This window comes from Mangifera indica, chromosome 12, assembly GCF_011075055.1.
Source record: "Mangifera indica cultivar Alphonso chromosome 12, CATAS_Mindica_2.1, whole genome shotgun sequence".
In the NCBI taxonomy this organism is placed as follows: domain Eukaryota; kingdom Viridiplantae; phylum Streptophyta; class Magnoliopsida; order Sapindales; family Anacardiaceae; genus Mangifera; species Mangifera indica.
In genome coordinates this window covers 13619583-13647255 of record NC_058148.1, presented here as the reverse complement: position 1 = coordinate 13647255, position 27673 = coordinate 13619583, and the positions used below count along the sequence as shown (strand labels likewise).

At 32.6% G+C, this 27673-nt stretch overlaps 4 protein-coding genes across 4 annotated transcripts; 1 reads left to right on the top strand and 3 right to left on the bottom strand.

Annotated features, from left to right (window-relative positions):
* The first annotated feature begins 890 nt into the window (after positions 1-890).
* On the top strand, positions 891-1400 carry LOC123230316 (protein RALF-like 1). The gene has a single exon (XM_044656488.1). The coding sequence runs from the start codon at positions 922-924 to the stop codon at positions 1234-1236; it is 315 nt and encodes a 104-aa protein (XP_044512423.1). The 5' UTR covers positions 891-921; the 3' UTR covers positions 1237-1400.
* Positions 1401-13065: 11665 nt separating this feature from the next.
* Positions 13066-14013, bottom strand: LOC123230350 (VQ motif-containing protein 4-like). The gene has a single exon (XM_044656538.1). It carries the CDS (start codon positions 13911-13913, stop codon positions 13188-13190), a length of 726 nt encoding a protein of 241 aa, XP_044512473.1. The 5' UTR covers positions 13914-14013; the 3' UTR covers positions 13066-13187.
* A 1884-nt stretch (positions 14014-15897) lies between these two features.
* LOC123193176 (eukaryotic translation initiation factor 3 subunit D-like) lies at positions 15898-19651 on the bottom strand. Its single transcript, XM_044605972.1, has 2 exons — positions 17901-19651; positions 15898-16225 (listed from the first exon to the last, which is right to left on the bottom strand). Exon 1 carries the CDS (start codon positions 19616-19618, stop codon positions 17903-17905), a length of 1716 nt encoding a protein of 571 aa, XP_044461907.1. The 5' UTR covers positions 19619-19651; the 3' UTR covers positions 15898-16225; positions 17901-17902.
* Positions 19652-23440: 3789 nt separating this feature from the next.
* Positions 23441-24355, bottom strand: LOC123193605 (transcription factor bHLH162-like). Its single transcript, XM_044606656.1, has 3 exons — positions 24174-24355; positions 23751-24101; positions 23441-23651 (listed from the first exon to the last, which is right to left on the bottom strand). The coding sequence occupies exons 1-3, from the start codon at positions 24291-24293 to the stop codon at positions 23565-23567; spliced, it is 558 nt and encodes a 185-aa protein (XP_044462591.1). The 5' UTR covers positions 24294-24355; the 3' UTR covers positions 23441-23564.
* Between the last annotated feature and the right edge of the window lie 3318 nt (positions 24356-27673).

Here is a 27673-nt window from a genome sequence, read left to right as displayed (position 1 = left end):
TAGTTTAACCCATTTTATAAGTTTAAAAATTTATAATTTAATTCCTATAATTTAATTTTAAAAATCTAAACCATCGCAATCGTCAATTATCCACACTCAAACCTACCAAACCCATCATCCATCCAAGTCCAAACTAACAAAACTGTCAACAAGTCAAACTCAAATCAACCAAAATTATCTCCAATAACAAAGTGCGTGAAAATGAAAGGGGAAAAATATGGTGTTAATGACAAATTTATTGTATCACCTTTGTCTTTTATAAAATTTATTAATTTCTCTAAAAAAAAATTAAAAATTTGTTAATTTAAGATGATATAATAGTTTCAAAAGTCAAAAAGTCCAAAGGTATTTTGATAATTTAATGTCTTGACATCGTGTTACAATTCTTCTCTTAGATAGAGATAGGGTTTAGATGAAATGGAATAACACATGTATTTTATGGGTAGTAAAATGTTTTAAGGCTAAAATTTGGGTGAGAAAATGGTAATCACTCTCTATGAAATAAAAGTCAACTTTTTTTGGTTGGAGTTATTTAAGAACTCCTGGGGTCTACCTCATTAATTTAGGGGAAGGGGCCCCTTCATGCATGCCACCTTCGTTATGGACTCGGTCAATTCTGGGTGGGTGTTGAACATTTAAGGGAAATTATCAATAATAAATTTAATTTAATTTAAGTATTGCACAAACCTAAATATTTTTAAATCATATAAATAAATACGTGTGACAAAATCTTTAAAAGCTTGCCAAGAACTAATTAATAAATAAAAAGGAGTCAAGAGGAAGAAACGGACGCCCTATAATTATGTTAAATCAAATATTAACAACCATATACGAAAAATTCGAGATCCACCAGCCTTATATCAAGAAGAGGAGATTAGTTTTTTTTTTTTTTAAATAACTTTGAAGTTGTAAAAAATTATCATGGATTCTAAGCTCTTGTTGATCTTCCTTGTTTCGGCGGTGGTGATGGTAGTCCAGTCGACCGCCTTCGACGGGGCCAACTGGGGTCGTCTCACCGACCTTGGCGTTGAAGAGGAAATGCATGGTGGGAAGAATATGATGATGAAGTCAAGCAGTGGGCGTCGACAGCTTGAAGGTGCTGCGATTATCAGCTATGCAGCCCTAAGTGCAGATACTGTTCCGTGCAGCAATCGTGGTACATCTTATTACAATTGTGAGACTGGCGCTAAGAATCCTTACAACCGTGGCTGCAGCTCCATTGCTGATTGCAGCTGAATGGATGATCGATGTCATCTTCGCCAAGGGACTTTGCCAAAAATTAGAAGAAATTAGAGTTTATGTTTAACATTAGGGCATTTTGGCTTTTAAAAGCTGATTTTGAGTTCTAAAAGTTAGATGTATTTGTTTTTTAAATTATTTAATAAAATTAGATTATGAAAGAAGTAGATTAAGATTGTTTAATAAAATTGGAATTTTGTTTTACAAGGGCTTTTTTTATGAAAATTGTTTTAGGGTTCTTGAGTAAGAAAACTTGTAACAATATGATAATAAAATAAAGTGATTAAAAATGAGAAATAAGAAAACAGTGAAGAAAATGATGAAAAAAATAAAAGAGAAGAAAGTGATTTAAAACAAAGAAGAAAATGAGAAAAGGATTTAAGTAAGATGAACACAAAGGCTTTCATCATCATTTTTTAGAAAATAATTTAGAATTTCATTTTATTATAACATTTTATTATTGAATTTTAAATTAATTAATTTAGATTTTTTACTAAAGAAGGAAATTATACTAATCGAATGCTTTCATTATTTTACTTTGGACAAATAACCATTTTTCTCGAACTTATTTATGAAATGATTTTCAAATGTGTTCAATCAATTATTTTTATAATTTTTCCTATTAAAGTTAACCCAAAAAAAAAAAAAAAGAGTCAATATTAAAGTTATTAAAGCAAAATATGGCTGAAATCAATCTTAGTGTATAAATTAGTTTATTAATTTCATTTTTCAAATTTTCTATCAACCACCACTAATAATACTATGAAAATGTCTAGATCTATGTGAACTAATGTTACATAAATAATGTGAAATTAGTAGAGTTAAATATTTGGGTCAAGTTAGTTCGAATTTAATTGTTAATTTCGCTCAATCAAACCTCAAACAAGTAAACATGACTTAAGCTTAAGCTATGATTCTAAGATATCATCATGCTTGAGTTATGGGGGCTAAACTCGAACTAATTTTAAGCTAACATTAAAAATTCAAAATTCAAAATCTTTATATTCGATTATCGTAAATAAAATTCTTCAAATAAAATTATCTTTTGTAATATGCAAGTTATTCATATTATAATTTCTAACCAAGTTTAATATATATTAAAAGTTGAGTAATACTATGCGTATTTATTTTAAATAAATAAATATATATATTTATATGTGTCATTAAATGATTGATTATTATTTTTTCTTATATTTAAAATCATTCAATCACATAATAACATATATCAAGTGTGTACCTATTTATGTACTCAAAGTAGGTATGCATAGTTTTATTGATTGAAAGTTAAATATTTTTTATTTAATAAAATTATGTGTATATAATTTTGAGTATATAATTAGGTATATAGATAATTTGTTATTATGTAATTAATTAATTTTGAATTAAAGATAAAATAACACTCAATCATACGACAACACATTATACACACACAACCCCGTCAATTGTGTTCTTAAAATTGTGTATACATAACAATACTTTTTTTTAATTTAAGATCTTCACCCGGAATTTATGTAAAATTTTTTGCTATTTTCTTGTGTTTCAAGTGATTGTTCATGGTTTTTTCTTATAACATTATGCATGCTGTTTGAAAAATGTAAACACAGAAATAAAGAACTCAAAAGAGAAACGAAATGCTAAAAATTTTATCATTAATAACAATTAAAATGTAAAGATTAGTGAGATATTTTAATGAAATATATTTTTTTTATAGATAAACTTAATTAATAATATTAAATTCATTTAATTTTCTATTTTGGTCTTAGGCTAAAAATATCCCTGAGAAACTGAGTCAAATTAAGAGGAAGAAGCGGGCACCCGATAATTATGTTAAATAAAGTAATTAACAACCACATAATCCAATTTTCTAATTCAAGCCTTACATTTTCGAGCGAAGAATTTGAGAGCCACCGCCCTTCCTCCACTACAAATAATTCTGCATATCTTTTTCTTCATCTCATTACATATAGGAAGAGCAGAAAAAATAACGTTATTCTTTTTTAAGTTGAAAGAAAAACATGGGTTCTAAGATTTTCTTGATCTGCTTCCTCTCGGCGGTGCTGTTGGTGGCCCAGTCGACGGCCGTCAATGGAGCCAGTGCAGGCCATTTATTCTCCAGGGAGCTGTTAAGTGACAAGAATTCGATGGGGTCTTGGAGCGGGCGTCAACTGGGTGAAAGTAGTCCTCAACCGTTTGTGAGTTATTCAGCCTTAAAGGCCGAGAATGTTCCTTGCAAAAATCGTGGTAAACCTTATAGCAAATGCTCAAATTAATGGAGCTCCTGTCCTGTCGATCCTCCTCAGGCTAAATCTCCGAAAAGTGGTTGAACACGGAGGATGAATCTTGAGAAAGAGTAAATGGATGATCAATTTCCGTACTTTATTTTTATTTATATATGTATTAACAACCTGAAGCTTGATTATGGATGTTTTACAGCCAGCAGTAGCTAGCTATGCCACCATTGTCGGCACTGGAATATTTTTAATTTTTTTAAGAAGTTATTTTATTTTACGTTATTATGATATTTTCCAATTCCCCCTGACGTGTTTTGGTGTTATTAGATAATTTTAATATAAGATTATTTAAATAATCAAAATAATGTAATTCAAAATAATCAAAATAAGGTTATTTAGATAAATATATATTAAAATAATAATATTTTAATATAAATCAAATTAAGTTTGAATTTGACTTAATACTATAACCAAACTTAAACTTGGTTTAGAAAGAATTCGTCAAACTTAAATCTCGATTTCTTTAAATCAAACTAAATTCAAACTGATTCAACATAAATCTGCTTAATTAGCAAATTATTAATTACCTAACTCACATTTCATCTACTTTGCAATGGCCCTTTATCTTTCCACAATAAATTTCTAATAGAAATTGAGTTCCAAAAATACCGTTAACAATAAAAACTAAAAGATTTAAAAAGACAAATATTATCCTAATATAAATAAACTAAGAGCCTATCCGTGCCACAATCTAATTTGTTTAAATTAATGGAATGAGTTCAATGATAATTAACAAATAAATCATTAAGAAAACTCATAGACTATATTTAAATTATAATTAAATTAAAATTTGTCTGTTATTCAAATAAGAGAATAATTATCTCTAAGAGGTATCTTCAGTGACAAAAGATGAGACTTCATACACAAGAAAACATGAATTCGAGTCTCTTCCATTGATATATTAATATTATACTCTTAACTTACTTTGTTTAGTGATTATAGAGTTTGTCATTAGACTTAAAGTTTGTCATGTGTCGTCATTTTCATATTGTTGTTTGCGATCTGGGCAATTGTTCTATCATTTTCAATCGACTTTAGTTCTCCCTTACCATTTCTCTTACAACTCCATCTTTGATTTGCTATAGTTTCCTTTTGTTTCCACACTTTTAATTTAGTTCAACATAAAAGCAAAATTTAGTTTGTAATGTTAAGGAAATGATGTATACTTTGAATTTAATTTAAAGTTTTAAGTATAGTGGTACACTCACAAATAGAACTAAAATATTATGTATATTAAACACTTTAATACAAATAATTAGTTTTTTAATTATTTGTAAAATCGGTATAAGTGGAAGTTATAGTTATTCCACACAAGAAAATATTATTACATAATTCATTTTTCTTGAAATCATAATCAATAATTTTCTAGTGTTTAAAGTAGTAAATATTACCTCAAAGTGGTAATTTAAATAACAAAACAAAAGACTTGATATAAGAGAATATGAATTTAAATCTCTTCTGATGATATATTAAAATCAAACTCTTAGTTTACTTAATTTAATAATGATGGGATTGGTCGTTGAACCTAAAATTTGTCATGTTTAATACGGTTGATTCGATTTCAAAAATAGCAATCCAATTCGAATATGATTCCTCATTACCAATATGATTCCTCATTACCAAAAAATATATATATATATTTTAAGTAAATATTTGTTCATAGTTTTTTAATTTATTTTATAAAATTAAATTAATAATATTATATGTAATTTTAAATTATCGTCTTGGCGTCGAGAGGGCAGGTATGATAACACCCAAGAACTCCGGAGTCAAGGAGGAAGAAACGAGGGCCTGTAATTACGTAAAATCAAATAATTAACAGCCACATAATCCAATTTTCTAATTCTATTCTTTCGTTTTTTCATCCGAAGAATTTGAGAGATGCGCCAGGTTTCAGTCACTACTTAATAATTCTGAGTATGCTTGTCTTCCTGTTCTTTCTTAAAGAGGAGAAAATAAAGTCAAAATTTTTTAAATATTTAAATTGATAAAAATAATGGGTTCTAAGCTCTTGTTGATCTTTCTGTTCTTGGTGGCGCTGATGGCGGTCCAACTGGACGCCTTAAGACAAGGCGACAAGGGTCGTTTCGCCAAGGAGATTCACGCTGAGAAGAAGTCACAGGCGAATTGGAGTGGACGTCGACGACGGCTTAAAGGTAGCTCGTATATCAGTTATTCAGCCTTATCGGCCGACAATACTCCGTGCAAAACTCGGGGAAAATCTTATTTTAATTGCAGGACCGGGGCTCGGGCGAATCCACGGTGACGAAGGTAGCTGGAAATAAATTGGTCGAACAACGTCCGCCATGAATTATATGAATCAATATCCAGAAACCAAGGCATTCTTTGTAACAGTAGAGTCCAGAATTCGAATCAGAAAGGGCAAATTTAAAAAAAAAAATTCAATTTGTAGTTTTTTTTATATATAATGTTTTGTTGTTCGATAAAATTACGATCGTCATTGACTCTTTTCTATGTATTAAATTGAAATTTCATCCTTCTGTTAAGCACAAGTAAGGTCTGACAAAAAACATAGCTCTTGCTTATTCATAATTTATCTTTCTTTTACTATGAATACAAAAGGTAGGGTGTAATTGTAAAAAATAATTTTAAGATAAGTTTGATGGACTTAAGCTCGTGCTCAATTTCACATAACTTAAATTTAAGCGAGTTCAAATTTAATTTAATCCAAATCAACCATAATTACAACAATCACAATAAATACAAAATTCATTATTGATCACCAAAAACAACGAATGTATATTAATATGTTAGAATAAATTAGCAATTATAATAAAATGATATACATAAGTAATGTGTACAATTTTAAATTCTATATATAAATAAGGCCAAAGGACTATTTCCCACTCAAACTATGTTGAATTCTCAAAGTTTTCCCCGTTAACTATGGAAATACCGTTTATCCACCCATAGCCGGTAAAATTTAACAGAACTCTAACGCTTGAAAATTTTATCTCTTTTTGCCCCCCTAAACTTAAATTTTAGAATAAATTAGCAATTATAATAAAATGATATGTATAAAAATACGCATAATTTTAAATTTTATATATAAATAATGATATATTATAATATTATTTTATTTCCAATTTAAAACTATCAAATTATATTGTGACATGTTGTGTTTATACATATAAAGTGTGGATATCACTACTCTTTTCCAATAATCTTTGCACACATTCACTTTAGCCCATTAACTTTCTACATCTCCATACAATCTGAAATATATGAAGATCATGCAATATATTAAAATTCCATTCCACTGCAATTATTTCTTGTCACACACAAGCAAAATCTCCTGAAGCGTAGACAATGAAAAGGCATAGGAGAAACTATTTAGTTAACCGTCCAAGGAATTGTTTGAGTAACAATATCAGAGTTTTATGTATAAAAGATAATGAGTTCAACAAAATTTAGGACAATTTGTTGATTGTGATCGGTGGCAGTACGAGTTTGAAACATATTCTTAATATATCAAAATTAAGTTTTCACTTATCCGATGTATTGGTTCTTGGCCAGCCATGAAACCCAATAATTTGTTTGGGTTTTAGCCAAACCTTGGGGGCTTGTAAGAAACCTATTTTCAAATTTTGTCTTAGCCCCCAAATGTCGTTAAAACACAAACCAAGTCAAGAAGGAAGAAATGGACAGCCTTTGAGATACAAATAAAGTCAAGATGAAAGAAATGGACAACCTAGAATTACGTTAAATCAAGTAATTAACAACCACATAATCATATTTTCTAATTCAATCCATTTTTTCTTTTTTTATTGGAGGAATTTATGATCCACCAACTTCTATTTCCCACTTTATAATTTTGTATCTCCTTCTCTTTCTTTCTTTTAAGGAGGAGGAAATAACTTTACATGAGTTGTGAAAAATCATGGATTATTCTAGGCTCTTGTTGAACTTCTTACTCTTAGCGATGTTCATGGCGGTCCCCCAATCGACCGCCTTCAAGGGAGCCGTGGAGGTTCATTTCGCCAACAAGATGTACATTGACGAAAATTTGATGGAGTCCTGGAGTGGGCGTCGGCATCTTGAAAGCGTTAAGTATCTAAGTTACAATGCCTTAATGGCCGACAGGGTTCCCTGCAACCGTCGGGGTCAATCTTATTTCGATTGTAGGACTGGGGCTCGGGCTAATCCCGCTAGCTCTAGTTCTCCAAAAAGTGCTTCCTCTGCTTCTGATTCTCAGAAAAGCCCTCCGCCTCCGAAAAGTAGTCCGCCTCCTGCTACTTCTCCGAAAAGTAGCCTCTCTCCATCTAACTCTCGCATAAGTAATCCCCCGGAGTCTGCTTCTTCTCCCGAAAGTGATCTCTCTCCGGCTAGCTCTCCCGGAATTGGTCCCTCAGCTTATCCTCCCCTAACTGATCACTCTCTGCATGATTTCCGAAAGTGGCAACATCAATATACTTTTCAGTAATCTGAAATAATATCCAATGGATGGTGGGGATCATGGATCCGTAATCAAATCAATGAACTGTTTATGTAATATTAAATACAACTTCATATAATTTATTGTTAAACATATAATCAAAATTATTTTATCATCATTATATAATATACATGTTGATCTGGTTAAATTCAATTTTTTACCTGGTCCAAGCATTCAAGGTTCAAATAGTCTAATTCAACCCAAACTGCTTTTGTTTGCAGGTGACAGTTCAATCAGTTTAATCAATCGATTCGACTTGGGTTTTAAAACTATGTTTCAAAATATTTTTTTTCCCGTATGGACAATTTTTCATACAAGTTTAGAGGGCATTGGCAGAAAAACGTTCTTCTCCTTTTTTGGAGTTTGGGATTTAATATTTAATCATTCTTGTTTTAGTGTTAAGTATTTGATTGTTTCCTGATGGAAAGTTGATTACCAAATCTTAATCTTCTAAAGAGTCGATCAACACAAGATAAAAACTTAATTAAAAACAAAGAAAAAAGTGAAGCAGACGATCTCCTTCCGTTAATGATAATTAATCAAAGTTTCTTCCCGGTTACAATGGCAGTTACAAAACTAGAAGCTTAGAAACGGCACCCTTTAATTACGTTTAATTACATAATTAATAACGGACTAATCCATTTTCTCTTTTTTTAATGCGAAGAATTTTACATCCACCATGCATCTTGTATTAATTAGAATCATGTGTCTGAAGCTCTTCTTGATCTTCGTTCTCTCGGCGGTGCTGATCTTGGTCCAGACGACGACCGCCTTCGAGGAAGACTGCAATGACGATGGCTGCTTGTATGGTGACGTGAATTCGATGGAGTCCGGGAGTCAGCGACGTCGACAGTTTGAATATAATGAGCGGCCCAGTTATGCGTGCCTAATTCCGGACTGGGTTCCATGCGGCTATCATGGCCACTCTTATTACAATTGCCGGAACGGAGCTTACGCTAATCCTTACACCCGTGGTTGCGACGTCATCTCTAACTGTTACAGGTTCACTAATTAAGCTAATCCGATCTTTAAACAGCATATCATGGAGCTTTAAAAAAGAGAAACAGAAGTAATACGCTAATTATATTACGTAAATGATGAAATATTATATGTTTTAGTTCTGTAATTGCAGTTTTATCATCCATTTGCTAATGAATTTTATTTGGCTTCAGTTTAAATTACAAGATTGTCCTTTGTTAGTGTAATTACTATAAAACCCTCACAAATTAATACAAATGTAATGTTATCAAAAGAATTAGTGATACCAACTTTAAAAAATAGGCTAACCGTTGATAAGTGATAATAGGAAGTTCTCAATCTATTAATAAGGGTAGATAGTGACCTTACAAAATGATGACGTGACATTATGCACAATAACATTTTATCAAAATCATTACGCTATGTCACAATGTTGGTTTTTTTGTGGTCAGATTCTTCCAAAATAGGCATATTGTTGATCAGCGATTACTCATATATCAATGTGTGTGTTGATGAATAGTGTTATATTCGAAACAAGCAAACTTGAGCTTGAAACGAGTTACCACTAGGTGAGCTACAACTAGAGCTTGAGCTTAGGTCTAAGAGTATTTAACTCACTTTATTTGCAAATCTAAGAAAGCTCGATTTGAAATAATCAATATAAGATTGTTTTGACTGATATGTTTGTATTGATGCAAACTAAGTTGAACTTAAACTCAATTTGATATTATTATCTAACTTGAATCGAGTTTAAGTTTAACTTCCTTTAAGTCAAGTCAAATTTAAACTTAGTTTTAAGGAAGCTCATCCAAGCTCAAGATCAACTTGAATTGAATGCAACCTTATCGAAGATATGATAAAAATCCATTGTTTGGTGAATACCCACATACACTGTTTAAATATCTAATTCTAGAAAAATTTTAAAATATTTGAAGTTTATTATTAGCTATAAAAAGAAGGAAAAAAATAGAGAAACCGAAGATGGTTGAAAAAGAGGTATACAACAATGGAGGTTAATATGCTGAAGATATTATAAAAGAATGAAATGGTGTACATGTTACCAATATTCAAGGGGTGAGAGGTTTCGAAGGAGGCATAATGCCGGTGGTGCAATGAAGTATTTGTTGAAGAGCACTCATTTGGGTTATATATATAAAAAAAAGATTTAGATGAACAAAAATTAAAATATAAAGTAATTAGAACGTACATGTATTTGTTTATAATATTAGGTGTGAAAGTGATAATAACCCTAATTGTACATAATGACAAAATATATCATTTAATTGTTAAAATTAACATTTGGTTTTGATATATGAGGGTAAAAATAGATTTTCCAAACTCAAAAGGTAAAAACTTCCACTAAACTTTGCATGGAAAATGTTATTTGGTCAATTAAAAACATAATTTCAAAACAATCTATCATTGACTAGTTAGAGATGAGATGAAAGTTAAAAATGAATGGAGATTATTTGGTAATATCACTTTGAAAAATAAAGAAATAAATAATAATAATTTATCGAATGGATAAGCCACTTGACAGGACACGTTGAATTATTTAATTTTCTATTTCGGCCTATTGGCTTACTAGAAGTGGGGATGTGCTAAGTCAACTTTGGCCAAATCTATAAGATAAACTAAGTCAAACCTAAGGCCCACACAATAACTGGTCTTATATGTTAGACCAGGTTTAAGAGCTACACAGTAACAGATTTTACAAACCAGAGTGACCTATAAAAAATATAAGACCCACAACCTATCTTATATACATAAGATCAAACCAAACTCAGCAATAACAGGCCAACCTATTAATTTTAATAAAAAATATTTTTTTATATTATAATTATTATTTAGATAATTAACTTCTTAGGTAATTATGAAAACAATAACGTGTCAGATTAAATCAGAACAACCCACGAGTCTTATGTTTAGAGCTAAGACTTGACCCAAAAGATCAATGAGCCCAACCAACTACAGTAACAAATTAAACCCTTTTGAGCGAAACCATTTTTTCGTGTTTCAAACCAATCCGACCCATTTGATGTCTATACGACCTACTAACCAATCTGATTTTTTGTGGGATTTTGATTCCCTTCCATTTCATAGATTCTCAAACCCACATGCAATATTTTTGTTGAAATACACACTTTCTAAGATGATTATTATCACCATTATTCACTAAATTATCTTTTCCCAAAATTACGATTCTATTTGGAAAACAATAAAACTGAGTACATAAGAATATCCAATTAAATATTATTATTTTATTTTAATTTAAAATTACTGGATTATATAATAATATATCATTTATAATAATCCAAATTGAATACACATACATTCTTCCTTCATAAGAAGTATCTATACCCCTCTTTACCTTTAAGTTGCAAGAAATAAACATAACATAATTTAATGTTGGCATAATTTTTTGAACCTAGAATTCCCCACCATGTAATACTTATCTACAAACTTCATATTGGTCTTCATATGGCAGCCATTTCAAGTAATTTTCATTAGATGGACAGAGCACGTGAAAAAGATGGATTCCCAAAATTAAATATTTGACCAGTAAGGAGGAAGAACAAGAGCAGTGACAGGATGTTGCGCATATGTCTTTAATTCAAAATTATTTAATCAATACATAAAACAACAGATACCTAATGGATATTCAAAACTGGGGGCTCATAGTTTTATCCAAAAAAAGAGTGAAACACACACAACACAAACAAAAACAAAGACCATAAAACATAAGAGGTCAGTAGGCACCATGTTTTATGGCTTTCCCAATTGAACCAATTTCACTTTATTATCTTTCATCATCACAAGACCCACTCACTCCCCCATCTGCACTTTCTCGAGTTGAGTCTTCATTTCAGTAAAAAAGTTTTAAGTCTGAACTGTTACATTCACAATGAACCTCCATTTGGTTCATTACTTTTACACCGTTTCAAAGACTGCTTTTTTGAAAAATACCCACTTACTCGGGCAAAGAAAAACTCTCCTCACTCAACTAGCTACCATGGGACCATTTCTTTCTCTTCACGGTTTTAATTATCCAACTGGGTCCTTCATTTAATTGTGTTTGAATTCAACCATGGCAATTAAAAAAATGAAAAAAAAAGGACGACACAGCACCTGATTGTTCGATCATTTGACAGTCGGATCACACCTTGGCTGCAATTTTAACAATCAACTCGCACCTCTATAGGTGTAATCTGACTGAATCCGGCAAGATTGCACCTTTTTAATTCAATTCCAACTGAATTTGATCTAAATCGCCTACAACAATCAGAGATAATATAATAATTTCACAAATATAAAATAATTAAAGATAATATAGTTATTTACCTTGCTGACATTGTATCATGACAAATTTTTAATTTAGAAAATTCAAAGGGTGGGAATATGATTTCCCCAAACCATAGGTGAAAATTTGTAATTTCCCTTAAAAAAAAAAAAGAAATCTTCTCTACTCAGTCTCAATAATCAAAACCCTAATCTTGATTAAGCTAAACCCAAGATTGACTGAGTCTGAGACTCATACATCAAATCTCCACTGTTGAATTTCTATTCTATCATCAGCTTTGATTTATGATGGATAGATCTACAGTCCCAGATGGGGAAGGTGGCACAGGGTCCATGATGATAGAAAGCAAAAGATTTTGCACAAATTTTCACAGAATGACTCCTTCAATTTGGCATCTTTTTCACCCACAAAAGCAAAAAAACAAAACGAAAAGAGTCAAGATTCCTCGCCCATTTATCTACACTATCTTTCACAGCTTGCCCAAAGCTAGCTACTTTTATTATTATTTTCTTTGGCCATTTGGAACAAAAAAAACTTTTCCTATTTCCCATTAATTACCATCTCTCTCCACCAGCACCTGCTCTTCTTACAATATTTATTAATGTCTTTCAGTAACGAAACTGAATTTACTTTAATCAAAATCATTCATCTTTGCATTCATTGCAATATACAAACCCGAAATGGAAGGAAAAAGCTTTCTAACTATAGATTTATCATCCTTCCACAAGTTTTGGTTGATTATAAATGTAACTAATTCATCATCATCATACAAAGAAGGAAAGCAACGACGCATAAAATTCTACAATTAGAATAGCAAGATTTTCTCATTCTCTGCAAATATTCAACACTACAAATTTATTTTTCTCCCCTCATTAGCAACAATAGTAAAAATCTTACACCAAAAAGAAAAAAATAATAATATTCAAGAATTAGAAGCTGCAGAACCTGAAACCCTAGGTGAAGTCACCGGAAAAAGCGGCAACAGCCTCGGCTCCTCATTTCGTGGCGTTGTACTCGGTGACGGGTGCAAATAATACCCTTTTTCTTTAATAGCTTGTTCTTCGGTTTCCTGGTCCATCTTACTACCATCTGCATGTAAACCACTCTTGTTATTATGATAAACGGGTCCGGACCGGTCAAACGGGTCAGGTATCAACGGGGTGACCGGACTGAGAACTAGAGAAGGAAAATCAAGAATACTAGGAGAGAGAATATCGGGTTTTCGGGGCGAAAACCCGGAAGAGAGAAATGAGTTTGGGTTAAGAGGATTGATCCTAAGGTTCTTGAGAGAATTTCTACGTTCATAAAGCTTGAAGCTAGATTGTTGTTGTTGTTTCTTGGGTGTGGACTTGATGAGAGGGATGTTATGGGTTTTGTTTGAATTAGGTTCTGGTTGAGAAGCGGGTTTAGAAGCAAGCTTTGCGGTTTCGGAGGATCCCGTAAGCATTTGAACGACTTGTTTGAAGGTAGAAGTGTCAGCTTGAACAAAAGTGGTGGGGTAGGGGTTGGCAGAGTCCGATCTGGTAACGGGTTTGGGAGTAGTGGGGCTACTGCTGATGGTGGAGCTACTGGCGCTGCTGTTGGGGGAAGGGAGGAGGGAAGAGCTGAGGGTGGTGTCTTGGACGAGGTGCTTTGGTGAGGTTTCCATGGCGGCTGGTTTGTGGGGAAGAGAAAGTGGAAGTGAGGAAGAAGAGAAGAGAAGAGAAGAGCAGAGCAGAGTTTGATTTGATGAGATTAAGAAGTGAAAAAGGAAAGGACTTTGTTGGTGTGGTAAGAAATGTTTTGGTGGGGAAGTTTCGCTTGCTTTCGTCGTGTTAAGTAGTGTCATGTCCCACGCGCTCAGTTAACGGTGTTCAACACAACATTCATAGTCAATCTCCAAATATTGAGTTAGCAAATGAAGTAAAATGGAATATTCAAGTTATATTTGTAAGAGGTTTTAACTTTTTTTTTTTTAATATGGAAATTTTATTTGACTTAGATTGTATATTCAAGATTTAATTAATTGCACCATCTAACTGAAATTTTAGATCTAATAATTAATCTTATAAAAATTATATTAAATAAATTAAAAAATTTAATTTTAAAATATCATTAATAATATTTAAACATTTAATTTCATGTTTAGGATTTCCTTGTGACTACCCCTTGGGATAGAGACTCTAACCTTAGATATGTAAAAAAACATGGTTTTAAAAAAGAGTGAATTGACGCGCGAAGGATGAGAATGGTGAAGAGTAGAGTGAAAGTCCAACTGATAACACGGCATGGGAGGTGTGTGAAATTTTAGACAAAAAAGGTGGGGCCACATGTGTGACCATGAAAGGGAAATAAAAGAAGTCGTCAAAAGAGCTTTCAAAATTTTCCATTGACTTGCAGGGACGATGACTCTGACTGACTACAGGTACTTTAATATTATATTATTATAATATGACATGCCTCTCTTTCTCTCTCAATGTTACACCGTCTGATGCATAAATTTAATCTTAATTATATGATGCTTCCTAGGTACATAATAATTTTTTTTTTTTTTGTCGTCAACATTACACTCCCTATCTTCAGTAGGCCCAGTCCATGACCTCCATTGATTATCTCAAGTGTAAATTTTAGATATAAAATTTGGACTTTACAATTAATCAATTGTGCCTGCCTCGTAATTGTAATTAAGTAGCCTTTGACTAGACATCATCTACAAAAGCATTAATCTTCAAAAGCAAGTGGCCCGACTCGGTAAAGGCTTGCTAGCTGTAAATGGCTTCACCGTCCTCCAGAATGAAGAAGAGATGGCTTCTGCCGTGAAGGCACTGGCGATAATACGAGTGAGACCTTGCGCTTGTGGACTCCGTTATTGTTGACTGTCTATGGTTTTTCTTAGAAAAATTATATTTGCAGTTGTACTGGAAAAGTTACCAAAATCCTTATAATCATAAAAGGGTCGCCTTTTATAACATCTCAAAGAATGAAACTGGGTAAAAATTTTCACCGTAAAATATTTACTATTGCAATTGCATAAGGTAAAATAAAAAATTTGAAAATGATTTTGAAGGACGAAAGTGCCATTTTTTCCTACATTGGGTATGGATGAATATATCTGATACTAAATAGAGAGTAATTAAAGCACTTGAAAAACAATAAAACTATAATAAAATTATATGTATACACTTTTAATATTCAATTTAGATACACAGATATATGTCACTATATGATTAGACAATTTTAAATTAAAGATTAAAAAACATTTAATTATATGATAACATATCATCTGTATATCTAAATTGTGTATCAAAAATATATTTACATAATATTGTTCGTTAAATAATTATCAAAATCACATATGAAGATTTCATTAAAAAGTTCGTAAAAAGCACATGGAATAATGAGAATGAAGTAAATCTTTCTATTTTACTTCACAAATCCCAACCCTGGTTCTAATCTCCCAATAGACCATTTCCCATTAGAATCTGAATTTAATCAAATCCTTAACATCCAACAATAATAATGAATTTTCTAAAAAAATAAACTCATGGGATCCAATGATCCCATGAGATAGAAGATTCAAAGTCAAATCGTATGAGGGTTAATTTATGAGCTTGCCTTTACAGTATAGTAAAGAGTTCACGTCATAGGTAAAGTTCCATGCAAATGAAATTTTTCTATCAACCCATTAACCAACTTATAGGTTCATTTGTCCCTCATTCATATATTCTAGCATTACAATGCCAAAAGATAATTAACTCTGCATCACACTAATTAGGTTTAGATATATAGGAAAAGAAAAACAGAATCTCAATATCAGCAGTCTTCAAAGGAGCTCCTTAAATTATCTTAAACAAAATATTTTGCTCAGCTACAAAATCCATTTGCAAATTAAGAACATCAAAATGGAAGCAAGCCAAAATCCATGGAGCTTACCAGTCTGAACCCATCACAACCTTGTAAACACCGGGCACAAGCAGGTCTCTGATCACCATAAAGTTGAGCAACAAATGAAAATAAAAAATTTCAGAATAAAAGCCAAAACATAATCCAACATTTGCAATTTCTACCAGTTACACAATTAAACATGTTTAACTAATTCAAAAATACATAAACAACCTGAAAATTAAAAATAAAAGAGAACATGTGATTGGGAGTGAACCATACATATAACTAAACAACAAAACTCATGCAGCAATTCCAGCCCAAGCGAACTTAATATGATGCACATCCTTAAGTCATTAGTCAAGAGTACAATCCTATATACTATATACCCCCTCCCTTCTAACTTGTAAGTTAAGTTTGAAACCTGTGTGTAGAAATAGATTGGTATCTAAGTTAACACAACAAATATTAGGAACTCAATGATAAAGAGCAGTGAGTTTTTGGGCTCTTAGGAAAGTGGTTGTGCAGTCAAGATCATGGCCTTTAATCCTGCTAAAGAGATATTAAATACATAGGAGGACCAAAAAGAGGAATGTAGGACCAGTAAATCTCCCTAACAGAAAATACGTGAAGGAATACGAAAATCAATGAACGCTAGATACAAACTAACAATGAAATTTGCAAGTCATCACAATCACCTAAGATGATAATTATTTTGTTGGTGCCAGATTGAGATTTCTATGATTACTTTGAAGAGGTAGTAAGAAAAAATTGCAAGAGATATAAAATACATAGGAGGACAAAGAGAAGGCTATCAGACCAGTAATTCTCCATGACAGAAAACATTTTTTCTGAAATAAGAAAATCAATGAATTTTTCAAAACAGCGTGACACAATACTTGAATGATAAAAACAAACTAATAGGAAATTTTGCAAGTTATCATAATCAGCTAAGATGATAATTATCTTGTTGATGATGTATCAAGAGCCCTATCATTACTATGAATAAGAAGCAACTGCAAGAGATATTAATTACATGGGAGGACCAAAAAGAGAGCTATAGGACCAGAAAGTCTCCATGAACAAGAATGCTAGTTTGCAAATAAGAAAATCAATGAAGTTTGAAACAGTGAGACATTGAAATTTTATGATAGAAACAAACTAATAGTGTGGTTTCCAAGTAATCATAGTCAGCTAAGATGAATAAATATCTTGTTGGTGCTAGATCGAGATTTACAAGGAAGATGTTTACTTCTACATTACCTCATAATTAGGACAAGGAATCATATTTGTAGGAATAGGATCACCTAAAATCAGCAGACAGACAACAATTTCAACTACAAACAAAACAATGAACTTCTTCTGAGCTGACTAATGAATCTAATGCACAACTAAAACACTAAAAGGGCCTAGTGTAAAATGTTGAGGCCGAATTTTGCAACACAGCTGAAACCTATCAAATCATTTGATAAATTTGAGCTCACAATTTGGCACGGCAGACTTAAAATTCAGAATGAATTAGAAAGCATAAACCAGTAGTCTTAGTCAAAGATAACCATTATCCATAGATAAGACCTTGGAAAAGAAATTAGATCACTATGAAACATATGCAAACAGAGTTTATAACTGGAGCCATCTACAAGCATTCACATGCACATGATTTTTATTTTACCTAAATAAGTAAATGTGATTGCAACAGTCTCACCAGTCACAAAAAAGTATAGCTCATTAAATAACAATGATTAAAGTAACCTAATGAGACCATAAAAATTACCACTAAGCTTGGGCGTCAAGCACTTTATCCTCTACATCATTAGTTGCTTCAACTCCCTCAGCATTCTCTACAGGTGGCTGCACCTGCTCCTCCTCAGGCAAGGGCTCTTCCACATAATCATTCTCAAATGCATCCGGTGGAACCTCATAGATCCTCACTTGTGGCTTAGATGGATCCTTAACAAGCACATACTTCCCCTCATTCAACTTCATGCACAAATCCACAATACTCTTCACAATGCCCCACATATTTGCAGTACTCATATTAATTTGGGTTGCAAAATCCCGAGGCTTATACCCCATAACAGCCAATATCACATGGTTAAAATGATCGCGTGGGTGAACCCTCGAAACATATCCCAATTTCATCAAGTCTGCACTTGCCAACAAAGCTTGTGCTGTCCACTTAGCCAACTTATTTGCATTGTTCTTCAACTCAGTGGCTAAAACAGCTCCCCTCTGAGTCTCTAACTTCTGCCTCCAGTCAACACCAGAGTATTTTGAATCAAACTCATTAAGCGCATTCAGTGTCAAAAATGACCTCTGATTGTTAACATCCACAACACTCTGTACCTCACACCTAGCAACAAGATGCATATCATCATCAAGCTTCCATCTCCTATACCTATAAGCCACTGAGGCCACCTCCTCTCCTTCAGTTGCAAACGGGTTCGGCTCATCAAAGGTCAACTTATTCCCATCTCTCACCAAAACTTGCTGTGAAAAGTTTTGATTAATATACGCAGCCTCCACACCCAAAGAATAAGCCGAGTTAATATCATCTTTAGCTTCAGGCAACGGTTCTTGAGAAGTCTCATGCACAGATAATAAATCTAACTGAGAGCCATCTCTTTTATCAAAAAACAATTTATTGCCAACTCGTTGAATTACGATATCCCACGAATAAACGGACCTGGGTGCGCACATGAGCGTAGCTAAAATCGCATCGGTGGCAAAAACAGTGGCCTTATCTTCATTCGCCAGTCTACGAATGACTGGATCGTCAGTTGTAGTCACCTTGAAGAAATTTCGGTACTTGAATCTCTCCAGCCTACGCTCATTCTTTGGCGTCACGCGATCATAAGACCTGTCGTAGTACTCAAGAGATCCACAAAGCAACAAATCTTCAGGCTCCGAGACATTGAACGACAATTTAGAGAAAGTCGAAAACGGAATCTGATCAAGCATGTTCCATTCGGGTTGAATATCGACCGACGACTTAAAAATTGCAGCTTCGCGACGCGACTGGTTCACATTGGAGCGATTGAGATTGTAATGCCTATCTCGGCGGGCCCGCTCCTTCTCTGCCTCGCGTTTACGAGCCTCGACCTCCTCATCTCGGCGTTGCGGGAGCTGAAGTCGGTGGTGCTGGTTGAAGCGCCACTTGGGGCCGAACTTGGGGCGGGGTGGGGGCTTTCCATCTACCAGACGGAAGGAGGAATCATCGTCAGGATTTATAGACAAGGGGAACGAGTCGTCGGCTGAAAAATCGAAAACAGTGTCGGCCGGGTTCTTGTTGCCTGTATTTGGGCGGTTAGATTGATTGGCGTAAACATTTCGAGTCCAATCTGCGATCCGACCGAGTTTCTCAGAGCGAGAAAATGGAGCAAACGGCACGTGAAGAGGGAGTGTTGAGGTGGCGTTGGCGGTGGATTCTGGCGGTCCCCAACCGTCGGGGTTAAAAGGCACGGCACCGATCTCAAATTCCCCTGACACCATGACTTCGACTGAGTGAACTCAGTCCGTTGAGGAAGCGTTGTTTTTATAGTGACTTGAAAAACCCTAGTTTAGTTTCGGATTTGGGTTTGAGTGGGACGTGGACTGGGCTTGGGTATATTGTCCCACGTCCAGTATAACTCATCACGCTAGAGGTCTTTCGAATATTTGCCCAACACAAACAGCCCTAAAATATGAGCAATGTTTTATATATATATATATATATATCAATAAAACTATGTGTACCCATCAATAAAATTATATGTACCCACTTTGGGTACATAAATATATACATATTTATATGTGTCATCATGTGATTGGATGATTTTAAATTAAAAATAAAACAATAACCAATCATATGATGACACATATGAGTGTGTATACATTTGTGTACCCAAAGTGGATACACATAGTATTGCTCTATATATATACGCGTATTTTGAATAGAACAAATGACTTATTTTCATTTAAAATATATTATTTTTATAAGTTTTCACTATTTTAACTTTAAATATCTCATTTATTTATTCATAGGTGGTTAAATTTATTAATTTTAAGAATAAAATCCTCATCTCATATGTAATATTAAAAATAAACTTAAATTTTATTTCTCTTTTTCCCACTAACCATTTTCTCTCATAAGCCAAGTTTTAAAAAATTACATTTTTTCTTAGGGTTTAGTTTTCAAACTTCAGTGTCATATTTAGTGTTATCGCCAGTAGTCTCTCTCTTTTGACATTTTCTCTCCCTTCGATGATCTCTCTCCTCTTACTTGGACCTTAAGTTAGTGTAAATTAAAGCTGAAAAAATGAAGACGAAGAGCTTTGTTGGGAAGATGAAGCTCTTCATCTTCGTCTTCCCAAGATGAAGACCCAACCTCAATCAATACCAATCAAAGGTCTAGGTGAGAAGAGAGAGATTATTGAAGGGAAAGAAAGCTTTGGGAGGGAGAGGTCATAGGCGATGGTGCCAGAGTTTAAAAACTAAAACCTAAGGGGAAAATATTATTTTTTAAAACTTAACCTAGAAGTAAAATGATTAGTTTTTAGAATTTAGGAGGGAAAAGAAAATAAATTTTAGTTTTGTTGACTTTAACCGCCTATGAGTGACAAAATGAGATTTTCAAAATCAACGGTTAAAAACTTGAAAAAACAAGATATTTTGAGTGGGAATAAGTCATTTGACCATTTCAAGTATATAAAATAGGTATAAAGATGATGTATCATCATATGATTAGATATTACTTTATCTTTAGTTTAAAATCACTCACACATAATGTATGTACATATTTTATATACTCAATATATATATATATATATAGTTTTATTATTAAAAGATAATCAACTGAACAAGCCACATAAAGTGGAACATTTTTGTCAAGTTCTATTTATCCAATATAATAGATTTTTTTTTTTTTTACATAAAGTATTCTTTTACAAAGTTAAAATGAAATATGAATGGTTTTTCTAAACTGACAACTATTGAAAAGACATGCGAAACATAAATATATTTTTTTATTAATGTTTTCATCTGTGTTGACACAATTTATTCGCAATAATCATAACTAATAGAAAAACTTTACCACCCTAATCTAAACAATCTCCACTATCATAGAATCAAATATGACAACTCGAGAAAAAAAACATATCTATCACTTTTTTCTTGTAAATTCTTATATATTACATATTATTGTATGTTTACGTAGTTTTGCTTATTGTGGTTACTCTTGGTTTTTATTTAATTTTATTTCGACTCTTGATATCTAATTTTTGAACTATTACAAACAAGATAAAGTATTATGTTGTATATTTTGTTGATATTTAATAGTAGATTTGGTTAATTTGATAAAAAATTGAGACACTAAAGAAGTGAAAAATAACGAACTTTGATAAATTGGAAAAAGATCATGTACACTCCATTGAAAAAGAAGAGTTAATGTTGATTGTTACTCTTCCAAAGAGAACACACACACATATATACATGATATGATATATAGGGTTAAGTATGTTGAAACCCAATGACCACAACATCACAAACAAATGGGTATTTTGATTGACCTTGAAGGAATATCGTTTTTACTTACACTTAATATATTTTCAGTGTTTTTGCGCATTTTAATCAAGACTATTTATAGAATAAGAAAATAACAAAAAAAGTATAATTTTATTATACGTACACAAATGAGCCAAGCACACACACATCTATGATGGATAGAGATGAGCATGTTAAACATTGCCACTTAATGGAAAAAATGCATGTTGATAAGGGATTACATCTCACCTTTGCTTTAATTTTGTATATATTCTTTGTCTATATGCGTTCTGATTAAGATTTTTATTGTAGAACAAGAAAAAATAAAAAATACAATTATGTTTTATATACATGAACAAGCCACACACACGTATATGGTACTTATAGATAAATATCTTGAAACCCAACCATTATGGTACAAATAAATGGGTCCTTTAGTTGACCTCAAGGGAACATTGTCATTAATGAAAAATTGGATGGTTATAAGAGGTTACATCATTTCTTTAATTTGATTTAATACATATTTATTATTTTTTATGTGTTCTAATCAAGATTTTATTTATAAAACAAGAAAAAAAACTAAAAATTACAATTATATTGTATATGTATGAATGAGACACACATACGGTGAATACAGGGATAAATATGTTGAAACCTGACCACTACAACACAAACAAATGGGTTTTTAAATTGATCTTAAAAAAACATTGTAATGTAAATGAAAAATTGCATGGTGATAAAATGTTACATCTTGATTTTACTTTGATTCATACATATTCATAACTTATGTTCGTTCTAATCAATATTTTATTTATAGAATAAAAAAAAAACTAAAAATTACAATTCTATTGCATATATATGATGGAGACACACATATGATGAACAGATATAAACATGTTGAAACTCGACCATTACAACACAAACAAATAAGTTTTTTATTGATCTCGAATAAACATTATTTAATGAAAAAATGCATGATGATAAAAGGTTACACGTCATCTTTACTTTAATTTAGTATAAGTTTATTGTATGTGTGCGTTCTAATCAAGGTTTTATTTATAAAACAAGAAAAGAACTAAAAATTACAATCTATTAATTGTAAGTGCATGAACAAGATGCACACACTTATGGTGCATAGGGATAAGCATGTTGAAACCCGTTTAATATGATACAAACAAACAAACCATTTAATTGACCTCAAAGAAACATTGCCATTTAATGAAAATATGTATGATGGCCTCGAAGAAACATATACATGGTATGCAAATGAACATCTAGATGTATTAACTTTATCAACATAGCTAAAACTACTCCTAATAATATTTTTCAACTTAATATTATAGCCTGACTAATCTTAACCAGTTCCAAAAGCATAATCCTAACTAATATTAAACAACATGGGCACAGCCAATTTCAGCTTAGTCAGTGGGTGCTTGTGCTTCCAAATATTAATCTGTAGGCATAGTTTCTCTCATCTTTTAATTTTCTCACATGATTCTAACAAGCCTAGCTCTAGGTCTTATCTTACACAATATCACTCGGATTTAATTTGTTTCTCCTTTTCATCACATTATAAGAAGCCGTTTCCAAGTTCCAACCCCCGGTCCTCTCGAATCCGGTGGCCGTACCTCGGCAATGAATCCATAGTAATAGAGGATGCCGACCAGTTCTTTGATAGAACAAACCAGAAGGCATCTACTTCTAGCTAGTTTAACTAGAATAATATATAGTTCATTAAGTTCAGATTAACACGGTTTAACTAGGGTTGGGGTTCATTATGGCTGCACCATGATATACAAAATTAACCCAAAATGCTTAGAATTAAAACAAAAGATCTCCAGTTGTCTGAGACATTTGTACTAGTTTAACCATTGATGTAATTAGGGTCTTAATATAGAGAATTCACCATAATTATACTTCAAAATGCACCAGAATCGTGGACAAACTTCTTCAGTCTTTGAGATATTCTAGCAGCTCCATTACCCACTTGATCAGAATCTCCAACCTACACAATTCAAACCGAAACAAATTTCTAAACAACTCAAAAAATTTATAAAAAAAAAAAATTTATATACATATCTATATATACTTCATACATATATACCTCTAAATGTATGGTGTGGAAGACAGTGTCATGAACAACGGAGAAGCTAGCAGTGACAATTTCAGCTCCTTCTTCATGAAGCAAACGAATGGTTTCATTGAACATGAAGTGAAAATCCAACCCAGTTATTAAAACAACCTCCAAAGCAGAAGCAATTTCGCGAATTTCAATTTGCGGTGATCTAAATCCCTCCATTGTTGTTTTGCCACTGCTCGAGCCTGTGCTATTACTAGGACGCTTTTCGATTCCCATTAAGCTGTCTTTCCTTTCTTTCAATTTTTCCAAGTTCGTCTGTAACCTTTTTATGTAGTTTGCTGCTTCATCGAGCTTATCAGGCAGTGACGCGGCTTCCTGCAAGTCCATTAAAAGAATGATAACGATTGAGCAAAAAGGAAATTAACATAATCAGGTGAGTGTAAATACCATAGGCGTTTCATGAGGTACAAGAGAATTGAGCTCTGCGAAAAGGGCTTTCATTTGATTTCTTCTATTTCTCTCAATGGTTTTTCTATCAGTTTTTGATAAACCGGGGTTATTCTCCATCAATAATACCTCTCTATACTTGAAAACTTAACAGATGCTTGTCATCGGTAGGTGGGGGGTTCTTTATTTTTCATCATAAAAAGCCAAAGGTAAAACACAATTATAATATCATGACGTGTTAGCTAATTTAAGAGGGTGGTGGGGCCTGGTTCTCGTTGTTTTTGGCCCCACTGGAGACTGCCATTTTACCAGGAATTTACAGGGAAAAACAGTATGAATTTCGCATTTAACCATAAAAGGAATTTTCTTGAACGATTAAAGCTTTAATAACACAGTCCTATTGATGATTATTTACATTAATCACTAATCGGTCTCTTCTTGTCCATAATTGTGAAAGGAAAGCCAAACTGGAGGAAGCTTTTCGGAAGCTTAATCAAATTGCTGGTTAGAATTTTCTAAGAAGCGTGAAAAACACTAACAGGAATTAAAATGAAAATCCCCATAATAATCAACGGAATGAATTTACAAAATGAAGTTATTTGGTACACAGAACTAACCTAAATTCCTCTAAATTTGGTACATGAATTGACTTTGGTGGCTTCTTGTGGGCAAAACTGATTTTGATATTTCAATGGAAAACCAAGAAAAATAGAAATATCAAAGTACTTCGCAGTACCAAATGACATTTTCAGTCAAATGTGGGAGAAATACTGGCATAAATTAATCAAAAGTAGACCGGCTTGATGGCGGCTGAAATGTTGCCTCAAGCTATTATATTATATTTAAAATTAGGGTCAGACTGAAAGAAATAAGGCTGGCTGTAGACAGGTATGCTGATGAAAGCAGGATGATCTCATCTCCTGAGGGAAACCAGATTATAATAAATAATTACAGAACTCCAATTTGTTCTTTTAAGAACAAAAGTAATTAAGCTTTATGCAATTAATTAATTTGTTAATTAACCTGCATATGGTCATAGATAATTTGGCGAAACACTCAAAGACCAAGTCTTTTAGGTTAACGGTTTTGACTTTTCTGTGCTAATAAATTAAATTAAACATGATTAAGAGAACTTAATCTTATTCCACCTACCGCATAAAGGTAGATAATTGGTCAATTTAAATTTATGCAACACGAGGTTGACGAAGGTGTAGAAGATGACAATGACATCTTCTCCTCCAAATAAAACGTGGTTACAGCTCAGAAACCCTAATTCAGCATTCACATATAGAGACGTGTCGTTTCCAAGCAAAAAATGAAGGACGTCAAGACCACAAAACAGTGAAAAGGGCAATCCCCAAAGCGACTTTGGGGCTTATTAATGGAGCCAGAGAGACATTTGCTTTGACAGAATTCGAAAAAGATGAGCCCCAGAGCTTAATTGATCACAGTATTTGGACCACATATGTACACCTTTACTTATAAGTTTGTGGATGGTGTGTGTGAAACGAGGAAGAGGGATGAGACGCATATGTTTTTCGCTAAATGGGGATAACGTTGGGTCTTATGATTTCCTGTATAAAAAGAGGGGAGCATTGGAAAAACTCTGGATAAGATACTTTTTTCTTTGCTCTGTTTTGAATGTTATCAGCTTCGAATCTTCAATGGCTTTTCTTTTCTTTCTTTACAGAAACAGTTATTGTCTCATGCAGTTGTAAAATCTCACCTGCTTTTGAAGCTGGTGACCTTGAGTTAAATGTAAACCATTAAATTTAAAGCTCTGCAGTGCCGATGCAAAATTCATACCCAAAAAGCTCTCTATTTGATGGAGTAGGTTGTCATGCTTAGTGACAAGGATGAACACAATCTTTATCATGTTCTTAAGGTGGAACTACTGGATCCAGGGCGTGCCTGCAATGTCCCAAAACAAGGACATTATAATCTTTTGAGAACTGTTTATCACTTTTTGAAAAACAATCCCAGTGGCCACTATATTTTTCAAAGTGACATTGAGATTGATTTGACGTATTGAATCTTGTAAAGTAAACAATGAACACTTCCTCTTTTTACATGAAAATTTACTCTTCAAGGGTTTCCTTTGTTTTTTTTTTTTTTCGAAATAGTAATTTCTCCCTTAGATTTCTTAAATAACATATTAACCAGTAAAGTTAGTGTGCATTATTTTTCATCTGTCAACCTCCTTTAACCTCTCATAATAACAATATATATCTTGTGAATGATCAACTCTTAAAAAAAAACCTTGATTAAAAAGACAAAAATTGTTTTCCCTTATTGTTATGAAAGAGAAGAGAAAAATCCTCATGAAAAGTTCACTATTAAGCAGAAGCTTTCTTGTTTCATTGGGTTAAAATGTTTACCTACATCTCTTATAGTCTAATGAAAAAGAGATGTTCCTCGATTACTAGCCTTATGATTGATCATTAGTCATAGTTGCTCAAATCAATTTTCTTGAAGAGACGCCTCCCGAGAAGATGTTCCAAGATCTGGAGAATCTTGTATAACATATGCATTTTGAATTGGGTAAAGCACCTTGATTGAAAGCTTGGTATTATAGTTGTTGATCTTGTGAACTTCTGGAGTGATGCAATTTAATAAAGCCGTAAAGTTGCTTATCTCAATATTCTTTGTGGTTGAGTGTTCCGGGGGCTTATGTAGTGGTTTTCAGTTGTCTAACGATGAAGATTTGGCAGTGAACCAATATAATTGATTTGGTTTATTGTGGCTAACATGGTTATAGAGATGGGCTCGAATTGGTTTTCCAACAGAAAGAAAATGTTCAAATGATGATTATTTCCACTATTTTTGTGTATTTATATATGTTATTATAATTCTTAAAAAATTAGTTAGGCTACTAATTAAATAATGGTTTAACATGAATATCCAAGAGTATATATTATAAAGTGGCAAGGTGGCTCCACAAGCCTAGATTTAACCCCCTCAAAAACGACACAGAAATAAGGCTCTTCCAATGAGATTGGTGATTCAAAAAGCACTACAAATAAGCTACGAATCTTCACAACTATAGAGATATGAGCCTGTTTTAGAAACGTTTCAAAGATTACTCTCCCTCCTTTAGCTTTACCTACTCCATTCCACTCACCATTCTCCCCAACCACTTTTTTTTTTTTTCTTTTTTTGTATATAACCAATTATAATACCCTTAAGTTATATAGTGATGAAGTAAAATTCCCATAATTAGTAAGGCCAAAAGAATATTTCTCACCCAAGATTTGTTGAAATGATAAATTCTCGCTCTTTAAATTTCAAAAAGTCAATTTTCAACCTTCAATTTCATTTAAATACCAACACCTTAAATTTCACTGAGTAAACAAATTTTCCCACCCAAGGTTTCGTCTAAAAACATTTTTTCACCCCTAGTTTATATAAATAATATTTGTCACTCAAATCCAAACTCTGTTAAATAATAAACTAATAGTGTAAAAATAAAATAATAATTTTATTATCTATTAATTTTAAAA

Coding starts and splice junctions, on each gene's coding strand:
- LOC123230316 (XM_044656488.1), top strand. CDS start 922: ATGGATTCTAAGCTCTTGTTGATCTTCCTTGTTTCGGCGGTGGTGATG.
- LOC123230350 (XM_044656538.1), bottom strand. CDS start 13,913: ATGGAAACCTCACCAAAGCACCTCGTCCAAGACACCACCCTCAGCTCT.
- LOC123193176 (XM_044605972.1), bottom strand. CDS start 19,618: ATGGTGTCAGGGGAATTTGAGATCGGTGCCGTGCCTTTTAACCCCGAC.
- LOC123193605 (XM_044606656.1), bottom strand. CDS start 24,293: ATGGAGAATAACCCCGGTTTATCAAAAACTGATAGAAAAACCATTGAG. Junction 24,102..24,173: donor TACCTCATGAAACGCCTATG/GTATTTACACTC, acceptor ATGGACTTGCAG/GAAGCCGCGTCACTGCCTGA. Junction 23,652..23,750: donor TCCACACCATACATTTAGAG/GTATATATGTAT, acceptor TGAATTGTGTAG/GTTGGAGATTCTGATCAAGT.